Source organism: Ambystoma mexicanum, chromosome 6q (genome assembly GCF_040938575.1).
Source record: "Ambystoma mexicanum isolate Mex_15411 chromosome 6q, UKY_AmexF1_1, whole genome shotgun sequence".
In the NCBI taxonomy this organism is placed as follows: Eukaryota; Metazoa; Chordata; class Amphibia; order Caudata; family Ambystomatidae; genus Ambystoma; species Ambystoma mexicanum.
In genome coordinates this window covers 1,556,808,600-1,556,823,376 of record NC_090937.1, presented here as the reverse complement: position 1 = coordinate 1,556,823,376, position 14,777 = coordinate 1,556,808,600, and the positions used below count along the sequence as shown (strand labels likewise).

The window sequence follows — 14,777 nt, the reverse complement described above, 5'->3', positions numbered from 1 at the left end:
TTTCACATTTAAAGCATTATTTTCAATAATGGGCATAACATGGGCGTGGGGAGCGAACCCCCAGAGAGCCACAAACCATCGAGCTGGAGACTAGGCAGCCCCAAAGACCATCCATAGGCACTTGTATAGCATATTTCCCCCAAATACCCTTGACAAAAATTGCTGGAAACGGGTGTGCTTTGAAAAACTCGTAGGACCTATTGAAAAATGCTTTGTAAATCAGACCCATAATAACTTAATTATCATACGGCTTCATCCAGGACCCACTTAGCCGGTCACTGGAGACCAGCCTGTCTTTTGGTAAATAGCTCAGTTGGTTGAGAGCACGCCTGCTGACAGTCGTGCACGGAATTCTTTCCTTAGGCGTTTGCCAACACTGAGTTGACTAAAGTGAAGCTCTATTAATTACGCCATGCTGTGGCTCAGCGTGCAGTGCCTGCTACTATCAGTGGATCTAACCTATTCATCTGCAAGGCCAGCACTGGTGCCACCGTGGCTGCTTTACCTGGAAGGTGAGGCCAAGGCCGAGCGTTGGAAGGGTGAGGCCAAGGCCTCCAGCTGTACAAGTTTGAAAACTCCGGGCCTTGCCGCGGCTGTGGTTTGAGATTGCACAAGCGCACTTGAAAGAGGACAACGCCCAAAACCTGCAGGTGTTATTGTCAGTGCTTTGTGAGAGAGGACTAGCCAGGCAGCTGCTAATTTTAACGTGGGTTGTGCAGCCTCTTTGACTGGCAAAATGGGCTTCCCATGAAGCTTGCCAGGCCCTGCCCTTCAATATGCCGCAGACTATTTGATGGCTTGAACTCTGGTTTACAAAGCGCTTTTCAATGGGATTGTGGCATTGTCAAACGCCATTGTAAGACAGGCCCTTGGGTTTCGTCGTATGCATGTGGTGTCTTCCATTTGGGCATGGTTGCTTATGGAAAGGGACGGGCTCTTCCTCTAGTTAAAGCTGGAGACCAGGTAGGGAACTATATAGGCTGGAAAATGACCTAACAAGATTCCCTTGGTTGCCATCAGATCCCTTTTTAGGCTATAGAACTCTATCAAAATATTTTCCTGCAGTCCTCCAATTTCGAATAGTGCAAGGGACAACATCTCGCAGTTCAGGCCATCGGGGTGCAGGTGGCCCAGAAGTTCAGTGTCCTGTGCATTATACTGCCCAGACCTGCTCTGCACATCTTGTGCAGTTACCTGTTGCTCGTGCTATAATAACGTGTTCCCTGTGAAGCGATTTGCTGCTTCTTGGCACTAGGTCCACGTAACATTACCTTTTTAAAAAAAAAGCATCTATGTGGTTAGTAAAGCGCAGAACAGCCCAGAGGCACGGTTGCAGCGCTGCTTGATGGTTATAATGACAGGGTGGGTTTATGAACCAAATGCGTCCCCCCGCCCCACTCACACCCCTTCCTGATACATTTGAATTGCTGTCTTCGGGTGGGGGTGGGGCCTGATGTGTGACGTGGCATTGCAGATTTCCTCGCAATGCAGCTGCACAGGTGGTTGACCCTGTGGTTGCCTTACTTGTTCTTGATCAGGCCATTTTTCTTAAGAAACCTTGAATGCAATGGTATCCGTTTCGTGGACAATTGTGCAAATCCGTTTTGCAGCAGGATTTGATGTTAAAAGGATGCCTGTTTTTTCCCCCCTCAATACTACGCATCGTGCTTTGTTGGCCAACTCCAAAAGCCGTTTTGTAATGGTAAACTATACAGCTGCTACTGTAGCGTTAAGTGGGGTCAGAGCGTGGGGGAACATCTTGTGAATCGTGCTGCAGTGTTTTGGATCAGCTGGAGGTGGCAGTGGCCCCTTTTAGCTGTTAGGTTTGATCTGGCAGCGATGACTTTGAGTTGAGTACCGAGGCTGAACCTCATTGATCCACTTTCTCCGGTTGAATGTCTAGTCATGGTTTAGTTGGGTTCTTGGCCTGTGCTATCTTGCAACGGTATAGTTAGTTTCAAAGGGTCAGCGGTTGTGACGAGCCGCCAGTCATCCATCAAAAGGGTCTGCAGTGTTGGCAGCACGTTTCTTGCTGAGTGGTCTAGTCCTTAAAAACGTCCTGCTCCGCTCTGCTAGACGATCGTCCAGCGTCTGGCGGCCTAGCTCTCGGTCCAGTTCTGCTGTTGCTCCCGGTCCAGGTCTGCTGTTGGTTCAGGCCTGCTGTTGCTCCCAGTTGAGGGCTGCTGTTGCTTGCTCCCGGTTGAGGCCTGCTGTTGCTTGCTCCCGGTTCAGGGCTGCTGTTGCTCCCAGTTCAGGTCTGCTATTGCTCCCGGTTCAGGGCTGCTGTTGGTCATGGTTCAGGTCTACTGTTGCTCCTGGTTCAGGTATGCTGTTGCTCCCAGTTCAGGACTGCTGTTGCTCCCGGTTCAGGACTGCTGTTGCTCCCGGTTCAGGACTGCTGTTGCTTCCGGTTCAGGACTGCAGTTGCTTCCGGTTCAGGGCTGCTGTTGCTCCCGGTTCAGATCTGCTGTTCTTCATGGTTCAGGTCTACTGTTGCTCCTGGTCAGGTCTGCTATTGCTTGCTCCTGGTTCAGGTCTGCTGTTGTTCATGGTTCAGGTCTGCTGTTGCTCCTGGTTCAGGTCCGCTGTTGCTCCTGGTTCAGGTCTGCTGTTGCTCCTGGTTCAGGGCTGCTGGTGCTCCCGGTTCAGGGCTGCTGTTGCTCCTGGTTCAGATCGGCTGTTGTTCATGGTCCAGGTCTACTGTTGCTCCTGATTCAGGTCTGCTGTTGCTTGCTCCTGGTTCAGGTCTGCTGGTGCTCCTGGTTCAGGTCCACTGTTGCTCCTGGTTCAGGTCTGCTGTTTGCCTCCGGTTCAGGTCTGCTGTTTGCCTCCAGTTCAGGTCTGCTGTTTGCTTCCGGTTCAGGTCTGCTGTTGCTCCCGGTTCAGGTCTGCTCTTGCTCCCGGTTCAGGTCTGCTCTTGCTCCCGGTTCAGGTCTGCTGGTTCAGAACTGCTGTTCTTGGTGCTCCGGCTGTTATCTGTAAATCTTTGACTTGTAGTACTTTTTGGAAGAATCATCCAATGCCATTCCAGCCACCTGCGCCTTGCCGGGGAGGCATGCTCTGTGTGGATCTTATAGTCGCTTTGTAGATGTGGATTTAGCCCGGATACGTGTGGACTTTGTCTTCAGGAGTGGGCACAGCGCTGCCAGCTTGAACGATGCTTTCTGCTGAGTGTCTTGGAGATGAGCACTCATGACACCATTTAAAGTGGCCACGGCCCTTTAAAAGAACTCCCAACGGGACGTCACGTCCCTAGCGTCTGTTGCGGTTACACGAACAAAACACAGCAGCGCGCATGCTCCACGTAGCTATATTGACTGTTCGCACAATAAGCAGAGTAAGTTATACACTCCATACACCAAGCAAACACAAGACAAAAAGCATGTTCGGTATCAGTCACTGGGCCTTGCCCTGTCGGCTCCACGGGTCGCCTTCCACCTGCTGGACTGGCTCATGAAACCAGAGTCGCTCTGCGGGTTTGCGGCAGATGGCATTTACCACAGACTGGAGGGGGACCCATTCAAAACTCCCGCCTGAAATTACAAAGCACGTCTGCTCGAGATTCCTCAGCCGTCCTATGGCCTAGAATTACCAAACAGTTTTTAAAAGCCAGGTCAGGGGGGCGGGGCTAGAATTCCACCAGACTAAAGAGGCTTTATGTGCAAAGAATAATCTTTCCAGGCACCCCCCTCCTCTACCCACCCGCCCCCCCTCTCGATGCTGGAGGTAATTGGCGGGTAAGGCACGCTTCCCAGCTGCCTCTGCCTGTATTGTGTAGCTAAGGCGGGTGGGGGCGAGGTTCTGCACGTGCTGCATGGATCTCCCCCCTGAATGTTTGAATAGCTCCTTTCTCCACGGGCCGCCCCTCCCTTTGTGGTGCCACACTTGTCCCTTCCTGAGACCACGAGACAGCTGCGGGGAGTGGGGGAGGGGGGGGGGCATGATGCCTTTATTGGACATATGGGACTCGGAGCCGCAGAGCTTCCCCCACCCACCCCAAACAATGCCCCAGATTTGCATACAGGTGGGGCGCTGCCACCCCAGAAGGCAGCTGCTATAGAAATGAGCTGACCCTCATTATAAAGGACGCCGAGGCCCCATCAAGGGCTTTTCTTCTTTGTTGTTCCAAGGTTTCAGAAAAAATGCAAAGCGCCTTTTTTTTGCGCTTGTGTACATCCGAGTTCATTTGGGAGCATAACTCGAAACAGCCTGGTCAGGCTCCCATTAGTTGTGGCTAGACCCCCGCGTTGTTGGCACAAACATATCGCTTGAATAAGGAGTGAGCACGGCGGGAGCACAAACCCACAAGTAAAGCAAGGCGGGGCAAACTGCTGGACTGGCTCAAATGTAGTGCATGTCAATCACGGATGCTGGCAAAAATAGACGCTACTGGGGGGCTTTTATTAAAATTAGAAACATAGTGCCTAGATACCTCTGGGTTTTGTGCCCTATATAAGTGTCAAATAAATAAATAAATAAAATAGCTGATTTGCAGCCCGCTCATTAGTGAACTTGTAACCAATAAGATCTTGTTATGTCAGCAATATTTATGCTGCGCTTGCGCGCTTGTTCACCCAAGTGCATCTTGGCGCTAGGAAACACACAGCTAAGCTAGACCACCACCATAACCTAGAACACGGTTGTTTTCAATAATCGCCTGAATTCAAGATGATTTTGAGTACCCCCAAGATTCTGGGGCAGGGCATCCCTCAACTTGCCAGCCGCAAATTTAAAACACATGGCTCTCATCGCTAAAGAGGCAGAACTTGGGAACCGACCCCAAACAAACACTGCCCGAGCGGAGAGTCCGTCCGGGGCAATACGGAACAAACTTGTCTCCCAAGCTGAGAGTTAGCCCGGGGCGATAGGGAACAAACTTGTCTCCCGAGTGGAGAGTCCGCCCGGGGCAATAGGGAACAAGCTTGTCTCCCAAGCTGAGAGTTCGCCCGGGGCGATAGGGAACAAACTTGTCTCCCAAGCTGAGAGTCCATCCGGGGCAATAGGGAACAAACTTGTCTCCCGAGTGGAGAGTCCGCCCGGGGCAATAGGGAACAAGCTTGTCTCCCAAGCTGAGAGTTCGCCCGGGGCGATAGGGAACAAACTTGTCTCCCAAGCTGAGAGTCCGTCCGGGGCAATAGGGAACAAACTTGTCTCCTAAACTGAGAGTCCGCCTGGGGCGATAGGGAACAAACTTGTCTCCTAAACTGAGAGTCCGCCTGGGGCGATAGGGAACAAACTTGTCTCCCAAGCTGAGAGTCCGCCCAGGGCGATAGGGAACAAACTTGTCTTGAAGGAAGTCGGCCCCCAGGCCACAAAAAGGCCCAGTGTACCAGGCAAAGAGACTGGGCAGGATTGCGTAACCTGTAACTCTTGGGTTTGAATCATAGGAAATCTGATAAGGGTCTCGCCATTCTGAGCCTTTTAAATTGACATTGTCAACAGTAGGAACTGTTAAGCCTTCACCATGGGTGTAATAAAATAAAACAAAACGGAAAGAAAGTTATTTGCCTGTAACAGTTGTTTGGCAGCTTGATATATGTATAAATACACATGTTTCGTGTAATCTCCACCATGTAGTTTATGGCTGCGGAATTGGCACTGTAGGATCGTGGGCAAATGAGCACTTGGTTCCTGTGGCAACAACCCCAATACACCAATGCCCTACAAATATGCAGCATTTTCGGATTGTTAGATTAATTTGCGATCTGTTAGATCTGCAACCTCTTCCTCAGTGTGTAATTGTTTATTTATAACACGCTACCCCTTAAGTGCCAAGGACGAATATGCTCGTCGTTTTTGCTTAGACTTGCATAATAGCCTGGCACTTGAGGAGTTTTTAATACCCAGAGGTTTCTAAGGGCGGATCCGGGAATCCAACCTACGTTTCTCCGCGTCTTCCAAGGCGAGCGCTTTGCCCCTGAGCCATCTTCCCAAGATGTGGATTTCATAAAACCGCTTGCTTTTGTGCTTGAGGGTGGTTATACGGGGCATTGCTGTGGCGCTCCCAACATTAAGTGCCATCAAATCAGAAAGTGCAGCTTTTGATGCTTCGGGTTTGGTCTGTAAATAGGGACGGTGTGTGTGCATGAATGCAGCGTCACACCCACACGCTTTGTGACCTGGTCGCAGATTCATTACAGACGCATGGCATGATGCACTATGCAGCCACTGGGGGCGGGAGTGGGAGGGGGGTTGCGTGCTTTAAAAAATATTCTAATATTACAATTCAACCCAATATAGCAGATTCGGACGTTTTCTGTGTGTATTCTGAGCTTTTGTGATCACCGCGGGTCATGCCATTTAATGGGTTTAAACACTCCCTGTACTGTTAGAAGAGAGGGTAACAATTAGTATTTTTTGGAAAAGGGAAGGGTCAGATTTCAGGATGAATGTATCTCTCTCTCACACACACACACTGGATATCTCAGACACAGACACACACAGACTTCTTCTATTTTGATTGTGAAGGATCCGGCCTTAACTCTTGTTTTTTTCCCTTGCAGTTTTGGGAAAGCACTTCTTGAAACCGGATTGCTTCCAAAAGAGTAAGTTGCCTTTGCTTGCCCTCCAGCAGTTCGCAAATGATTGCTTTTTCCTTTACGGCATGTCAGCAGGTTCCCCAGGTCCCCCCCCCCCCCCCGCAATTGTCTCGCGGCCTTCGTGGCGACCAGGATAACAGTGGGGCCAGTGATAGCAATGCCTCTGCCAGTCCCGTTTGGTGTCTGATGCTGTCTCGAGCAATGTGGACATGGCGAGAGCTGCACAGGGTCGGCCTGTTTTGTTTTTGAACTGCACTGCTGACTGAAGTGCTCTCAGCGGCAACGTGCTCGCCGTGGAAACAAGACGACACATCCCCGGGTTCGATCCTCGGGCTCGCGCCTCGAAACCTCTGGGTATTAAACTCGTTATAAATATGCAACTAAGACATATTCCTGTAACAGCACCTCGATGCCCCTGGGCTGTGTGAGCGCTTTAAAAATGCAAACAAATAAAAAAATAAAACAATTTGTGAAACACCCTTTGAAAATAGCAAGATTCCTGGGGATTCCAGTAACTGGGTTTAATCGGGTCCAGTGGTGGTTTGTGGGATTGGTACATATCACGCTAAATATGTATGCCATGGGGAAGAGCAAGGACATTTTGACACTGTAAATAGGTGAAAGCAACATACCTCAGGAAGCAATACCAACCCACCCGTTCCAAGCTTCAACTGGAAACAGGCTATATGGAATAAAAAGGGTGATACGCAAACCCTTATGCTAAGAACTGGGTGCAGTAGAATCCATCTGGTCAGCTGAACCAGGGGGGCCACAGTTGAGGGTGCCGAACAGGGCAGGCAGTTATGAGCACATTGCATTTGGGCGGTTTTAGTTCATCTTTCTCTACTAGAAATACCAGACTACAATAACAAGCATGCCATGAGTTGGGTAACAAAAAAGTGGACTGGATTTGGGAAAGCGCTGTGACATGGGACCTGTTGTCAACTAAACACCAACACGCTTTACTTGGGCCTTCCCACTGCTGGTGATGAAGGATTCCATAACTGGTGTTTTATGTTGGGGGTCTGTAAGAGGGGGGGGGCAATATATTTTTCATAGCTCTAAACTTTCCCATGTCGGGCGGTGTAATTCCAATCCATTTCTCTGGATTTTCAAAGATAGTCCAGGGTTTCTAATGTTCCTACAATTGCCCTAATGCAAAGAGGAAAACCCGGTTTGGAATTCCACTGTTACCCTTCGTTGGCATCTGTTGTCTGTGAACTGCTCCCATATTCGTGTGTGTGTTAAAATGTCCTTTTTACCTTTTCTCGTGCAGCAGCATCAGCAAGCTGGGCATCCGGAGGATCAACTCCCTGCCGGTAAGCCAAGTAACATCCTTATGCCGAGCAGAAGGCTTCTATAAACGCAGGGGCCTGTGTGGGGAATGCATTGCGTTTTATATGTATTGTATACGCCATTTATATAGCGCCTTTTCACCTTTCTATGGCCTCAAAGCGCTTTCTTGTAGGAAGTCCAGGTATGGGAAAGAAGAGGCTTAAATGGGTGTGTGCATTTGGCCAGGATTAGAATTTAGGCGGGCTGGCTCGGCTCCAGTGAGCAACCCAAGAGGTCAGGCATGTGTGCAGGTGCTGAGGGAGCGCTAGTGCAGGGCACTGGATGTGTGCCCAGCTGGACTGAAATCTGTAATAGGTTGTCGCTGTATTCTAATGGCAGAGGTGTTGACACAAGTCTAGCGCGTGAAGAAATCCACTGTTCCTCTTCGGGAAATGGAGATTCCTGTTATTAGACACGGAAGTGAGCGGTGGTGCAATCGCTGGTCTGTTTTGCAATATAAGGAGAATATATCTCAGCAGGCTGGTCCCATACAGGAAAAACATGTTTTCCTTCTAATACCACACTCGAGGTACTGTTTATCCCGTGTTTGCTGCCCCAGCGGTGCAGATCTGCACAGCAGAAATGGTAAAAAATGGCAGCACTGTCATTATAGTCCTAAGGGCACTGTATCCCATTTTCTGTCTAAAGCAGTGACGTCATCGTATATTTCCTGTTCCGGTTTTGCATAGCATTCAGCAGATGCATGCTATTGCGGTCTTATGTTCTGTCTTAATGTGACTTCCACATGGGCGATTGTTACCCTTCATTCCCTCCCGTTCATTACTAACCTCTCCAAAGGAAGTATGCATCCATACCCTCCTCTGCATTACTCCTACCTCTCCAAAGGGAGTATGCATCCATACCCTCCTCTGCATTACTCCTATCTCTCCAAAGGGAAGTATGCATCCATACCCTGCTCTGCATTACTCCCATCTCTCCAAATGGAGTAAGCATCCATACCCTCCTCTGCATTACTACCCTCTCTCCAAAGGGAGTAAGCATCTATACCCACCTGTGCATTACTCCCCTCTCTTCAGGGAGTAAACAGAGGGCAAACGTTGAAGTTAGCCAACCATAATAAAGTCACTCGCCACCTCAATGCTTATAGATGCACCCCATTTCCCACTGGTTGCCACTGCCTATGGCAACACGCCCCTTTCTCAGTGTCCCAGCCATGCTATATCCACAGCGCCTTAGACTTCATTGTATTAACTTATTGTATAGTGATTGTTCCTGAATTCTCATATTGATTCTTGCTCCCTCCAGGTGAAGCTCCTGGGCTCCAGCCCCGTCCTCAGAAACATCTCCAACTCGCTGGAGTTCTCCCAGGCCGCAGAGAGGTCTCCTGTGAAGTGCGACAAGGAAAATGTAAGTGGCTTGCTCAAGACAGATGTGCGTGCAGTGCTCGGGTGCAGCTAGGGCTTGGCTGCATCTGCTTGGGTGTTTCACTATAGTGCCCTGGAGCGTCCTAATGGTTCTATTATCTGCTGGAATCACATGCAGTCATGCAGTAGAAACCCTGGCTCCCATACTCTGCACCTCCGTCCTGCACAGTCTCCAGCTTTCCCCTTGCTTGCTCTATATGAATGCTAATTGTTTCTTCTTCATGCCAGGCCGTTTAATTTTGGCCTATACCAGCGTCCAGTATTCACCATCTCTGCATGAGTTTATTTTCAAACATTACACAAGGCATGTCCCCATTCCCAGTCTCCTACTAACCCACAGAGACTGTGCTGCGTGACTGCACGTTACCCTCCCACGTCAAAATACCCCACCCCTCCACCTTCGACTTTTCTGCAAAAATAACTTAAGCTACTGGGGACAGGGCAGACAGTTGCTGCATGTTTGGTGATCATAGAGTCTGATTTAACTTACACAAGTCCTCTGTTTTATCCAAAGGAGGTGTTCATATTTAAGAAGCCGTCTTCACGCCCACTTTCCCGAGTGCGTCTTTGTTCGTTTGACATGGGGGACCAGAAGGACACCTTCGCCCGAAGGCCGAGCTCGGCGCCTGCCCTCATGGTGAGTGTCGGGCTTTGTCAGGAGTGCGCCTGTAGAACAGACATCACTGTAATGCTATAAGGTGGAAAGGCGCATGCGCGCTAAGGACGCGTGCGCGCCTGTGTGTGTCTGCTGCACAGGGGCTAGCCGGAGCGGATTGGCTCTTCAGCTTAAAGGATCTGCTCGTCCGCTTAGATGGAACTTATGTGCTGTCAGAAGTCGATTTACAGATGAGAATAGGCGTTGTCCTGTGACCCACAGTGCATGTATCCTTCTGTGTACGCTCACTGATAGACTTGTTGTACTTCCGTTTTCCCATGACTGCAATAATTCCTTACACTCCCCCCAAATTTGTCTTTCATGTTTGGAAACTTTTGGCCATCAGTGGTAGAAACATCTGTCCCTCCCATTCCATTAAATATGCATTGGCAAGTTACTTTCTGGATAAGTGTGTCCTTTTGGTAGATGTACGTGCCTTCTACATGCGCCCATCAGTGGTAGGTAGAGTTGCCCTTTTTTATTGTCTTTGTTGCAATTGTCATTTGGTGTGAGGTACATTTGTCTCTCAATGGTAGATACATTATAGTTGTCGATATATAGGGGTAGACACATTTTTCTTCAATGGTAGCTGGATTTCTTGTTTAGTGGAAGACGCATTTGTCCTTCAATGGTGGCTGGATTTGAAGTATCTTTTAGAGATTAGGGACCTTTCCAGATTTGCCAAAGGGCAAACGTTAGCAAATAAAAAGGTGCGTCTTGTAGCAGCCAGAGTGCGGATCTCATAAAATGTGCTTGTTTGTTGTTTGAATCTAACTTCATATTTTGAGCTGGCTTTAAATGTATCCACTTTATGTTTTGTGTCTAGTGCCACACGCCAGAGAAGGAAGACCCAGAGTGTGACAGCGATAGCCCTGCGTTTCTCCACCGCTCTTCTTTGATCTTCTCGCCCAACAAAGACGAGGACGATGGGTACATGGACATCATGCATGATGAGGATATGAAGGTGCGAGTCGACTCTAAACCTTTGAGGAACTGTGTTGCCTCTCTGCTGCCAGAAATGACGGCCCTGTACAATGCATGCCAAACGTTCCATAATATGCATAGTTGACGGTTGGCCGTAGGGGTGGGTGAGAGCGGGACACAATTCAGCAACATTTTACTCCTGAAACCAAACAATCAGGGTTTTCAGGCTCTCCCTCATTAATGTTCATGAGTCAAAATGTGCATGCATTTAGAATCATTGCATGCAAATTTATCATGAATATTAATGAGGGGTATCCAGAAAACTCGACATGGATTTGGCCTTCGAGGCCTGGAGTTGAACAACCCTGGCCTAGTGGCACAGTTGCTGACATTGGGACATGGAAACTCCATGCCTACATAATGTAATTCTGGATTCACCCACTCGTCGAATCAGATTCTATATGTGTAACACATATGAACTAGCTGCTTGCTGCACATTCCATCATCTCCTACAGTAAGCGTTTTCTTCTTGGCGCTAAACAACAGTGAGATAGATTAGTGAGTCAAGGAATCACACTTTGCATTTCTGTGGTTACAGGTTCAAATCCTGGCACGCCTAACTAACCCATTCACCCATAAGATTGATAAATTGAGTACTGTTAAATTTGGTAATAATGGCACATGCTTAGAATAGGCGGGGTGGGGGCTATGTGTAAAGCTTTCTACAAATGCATGATAAAATGGACCCATTCTAAATATCGACACTTCCTGTTCTGCGCACAAAGCACCCAGAGGCCTTTGGGGGTGTGGCGATAAATATAAAAATAGATCGATGGAACCCCACCTATGCAGTAGGTGCTTTATCACTATTTGTATTTAGCGATACTTTATGAACGTTTTTGCCTAAGCATTCTCGTACATCGTTTTCAATAGCCAGGCATTGGGTGTACTTAGAAGGAAGCAGCGACCCAGATTCAGATCTGCGCAGCAAGCGCTTACATTCAAGGGTTTCCATGTGCCTGTTCTGCAGGTAGACGTTGATGTAATCACCCTTTTTATACTTTTCTCATCTCATCTTTTATTTCTTTTCAGAATCACACTGACGTCCCATCCGGAATGGAAAATCTGCTAACCGCCCCTCTGGTCAGGAACGAAGAGTCGCAAACGGTGAGTGTCTTGGACAAACGTAGACTAATTGTAATTGGTTATTTATAACGCGCTTAATACCCGGAAGTGCCTAAGCGCGGACCCGGGGATCGAACCTATGCTGCTCTGCGTCGTCTTGCTTCCGAGCGTGTTGCCCCAGAGCTATCCTCTCGAGACTAAGCTTAGAGTAGAGGGCTGAGTGGCGTATGGGTGCAGGGCTGTGAAAACATATAACTGTTCTGGTCTGGGAGTAAATGGGGTTATTGGAAAGGAACTATACCAATTCAGTCAGACTTTGCTACACTTTGCCCTCTTCCCCACACTTATTCCCTTAGAGGTTGCCTGGTGCTTATGGTGGGAAAAACAGAACTACATACCCCAACATGCAAAATGATGTTGGCTAAAATGCCAAGACTGGGAACCTGTTACTAATGCTATGGGGGAGGTTGGCAGCTGTGTAATGTCAGGCTTCCATAGCTACACACAAGTCTTTCAATCCCCTCTCGCCCCCTAATATATCCCTCCACCTCTGTCTGCGCCTATGAAACATTGTTGCATCCAACTGCATGGACAATGAACACAGTATTTTTCATGGACAATGACCAATGCCGCATCCACAATACACGACTAATGAGCGGCCCCTATACAAGAACGCTATTGTCCTACTTAACGTCATGGACATGAACGAGTCCTTTGCAGGGCACGTCATCGCTTTGCATTCAGTGCTCAGGGTTCAACCAGGCAAAGCAAACGGAATGCTTCCTCCGAGGGGCTTCCTCATTAGAATACCCCACTTTGCTGGCAGGCACCCGCCATGTGCCAGCTGGGGTGCAGCGGGATGCCGCCTGTAAGCTAAGGCGACTACTGCTGCGAAAGACTGCAGTCCATTTTGGACAGTGCTAATTGGTGTTTCCAGGTGGCAGCTGGGACGTTTACCTCCATCGAATTTGCAATGTTTTATCTTAAACAAGCTTAGTGGTAATATCCGCCTCCCCACACCTAATGGCCAATAGCCAATAGGCATCACCAGCCTCCTGCAGGATGTGGAACATGGCAACGAATATAGCTTTAGTAAACAAACCACCAAGGAGCTGGTAGATGAAGCCTGGGAACCTGCTCAGATTGACACAATTAAAATGATTGTCACGTGGGACATGGCAAGGCCAGCATTAGCAATGTATTTAGGAGAAGGCTTGATTGGCTGAGATGCTGATGTTATAGTGTGCAATTATCCTCACCCGGGATGTATACATTTAAAGCAGTATCTCTGGATTATGTCTGTTATCCTGCATAACATGACAGCACTAGACAGTGGAAAGAAATGATCAACATCGAAAGCGAGAATGAAGTCATTTCCGCAGCTTGTGTTTAATTTGACATACATCGCCAGCCCATGATTTATGCGGCGGTAACCTGGTTTGCGTAGGGTAGGCACCCCCTAGCGATTTGACATCTCTCTAAACAATGCTAGAGTGTGATGGAATATGAAAGGAGTGAGGGACCAGCTTCTGAAATCCCCATGATAGATGCCACCTTGTGCCAGTTGATTAACCACCTGCTGCGGCAACTCGCGATGGGGATCGCGGGCCGCATGCCACAGATCAAACTGCCACGTGAGATGCAATTGATCACTTTGTCTATTATGATCAATTGCATCACTTTGTCTAATATGTAGGGCAATTGATCACTTTATCTAATATGTAGGGTCCTTTATGATTTAAATGTTTCATAGGCGTGTCCTAGCGTAGTCTCATCCAAAACACACAGGAGGTAGATGGGTATGCGGCATCAGAGGTAGATTGATGATGTTGTTGTCAAGGTAACCTGGCTCTTCTAGGCTGCAAGCAGGAGTTAAATGGTTCTCAGCAGTTTTGATACCTGCTGTGAGTCCGTCCCATATTCGTGCATGTGTGTGACTTTTGGCCCGTCCGACAGCGGTCTGCAAGAGCGGAATGTTGTCTTGACGCAAGTGTTGCCTCTTGTATTTCTGCAGGATCTCATCATCAGGAGCAAGTGCCGCCGGCTCTTCCGTTCGCCCTCCATGCCCTGCCGGGTGATGCGGCCGATCCTAAAGAGACCGGACCGGCCCGAGGACGACAACACCCCTGTTAAGCCCAAGAGGAGGAAGAGTCTGATGGGGGACGCCATCACAGAGATGGTTGAGAAGGAGGAGCCGGTGAGTCCAGGGCGGCAAAGCAATGCAGTTGGGTTTTTTGGTTGTATTATTGTCTCCCATGCTGGTGGGGGTTGTTTTAATTCCTGCATCCCCAAACCAAACGAATACTGAGATAGTCACTTCAGCAGAGCCCACATTGGATTTATTTATTTATTTGTTTGCATTTGTAAAGCGCACAACTGCCCTTGAGCATCGTGGCCTGTTAAGGCTTGCTTGGTTACATAAGTGCTTGTGAGAAATCCTAGTTACAGAAGTGCTAGCAAAGACATACAGTTTGCCTGAACCTCTTTAGAAGGGTGGCATCAGCATACATTGCAGAAGGTCAAAATATATGGCACAGGTATATATACAGATATAGTTATAAAACTATCTTTATAACTAAAATGTTATAAAGAATGAACAAACGTCAAATCTTTTTTGAAGAATGCACTTAGGGGTGGGTTAAAGGGTTAAATCTTGAGGGGAAACGGTTGGGGTGGGTTTTTACGTGTGGGAAACGGGATGGAGGGATCCCCCCAAAAAAACGTTATAGTTTTCGTTATAGCTATTTTGTTGCGTAGGGTAGTGCATTCTTCATAAAAATGTTCCGATATAAAGACATGTAACCTTTAACTGCT

The 14,777-nt window shown here is 48.4% G+C and overlaps 1 protein-coding gene across 2 annotated transcripts in view; it reads left to right on the top strand.

Annotated features, from left to right (window-relative positions):
• CDC25B (cell division cycle 25B) overlaps window positions 1-14,777 on the top strand; it is a 32,122-nt gene that overhangs the window by 10,209 nt on the left and 7,136 nt on the right. The window contains exons 4-10 of one of the 2 annotated variants that reach the window (XM_069632257.1): window positions 6,504-6,545; window positions 7,819-7,858; window positions 9,141-9,242; window positions 9,774-9,896; window positions 10,741-10,878; window positions 11,931-12,005; window positions 13,978-14,160. In XM_069632257.1, the coding sequence (XP_069488358.1) occupies window positions 6,504-6,545; window positions 7,819-7,858; window positions 9,141-9,242; window positions 9,774-9,896; window positions 10,741-10,878; window positions 11,931-12,005; window positions 13,978-14,160 (703 nt within the window). Of the gene's footprint in view, window positions 1-6,503; window positions 6,546-7,815; window positions 7,859-9,140; window positions 9,243-9,773; window positions 9,897-10,740; window positions 10,879-11,930; window positions 12,006-13,977; window positions 14,161-14,777 lie in introns of both variants that reach the window. The other variant, XM_069632256.1, reaches the window with a different exon arrangement.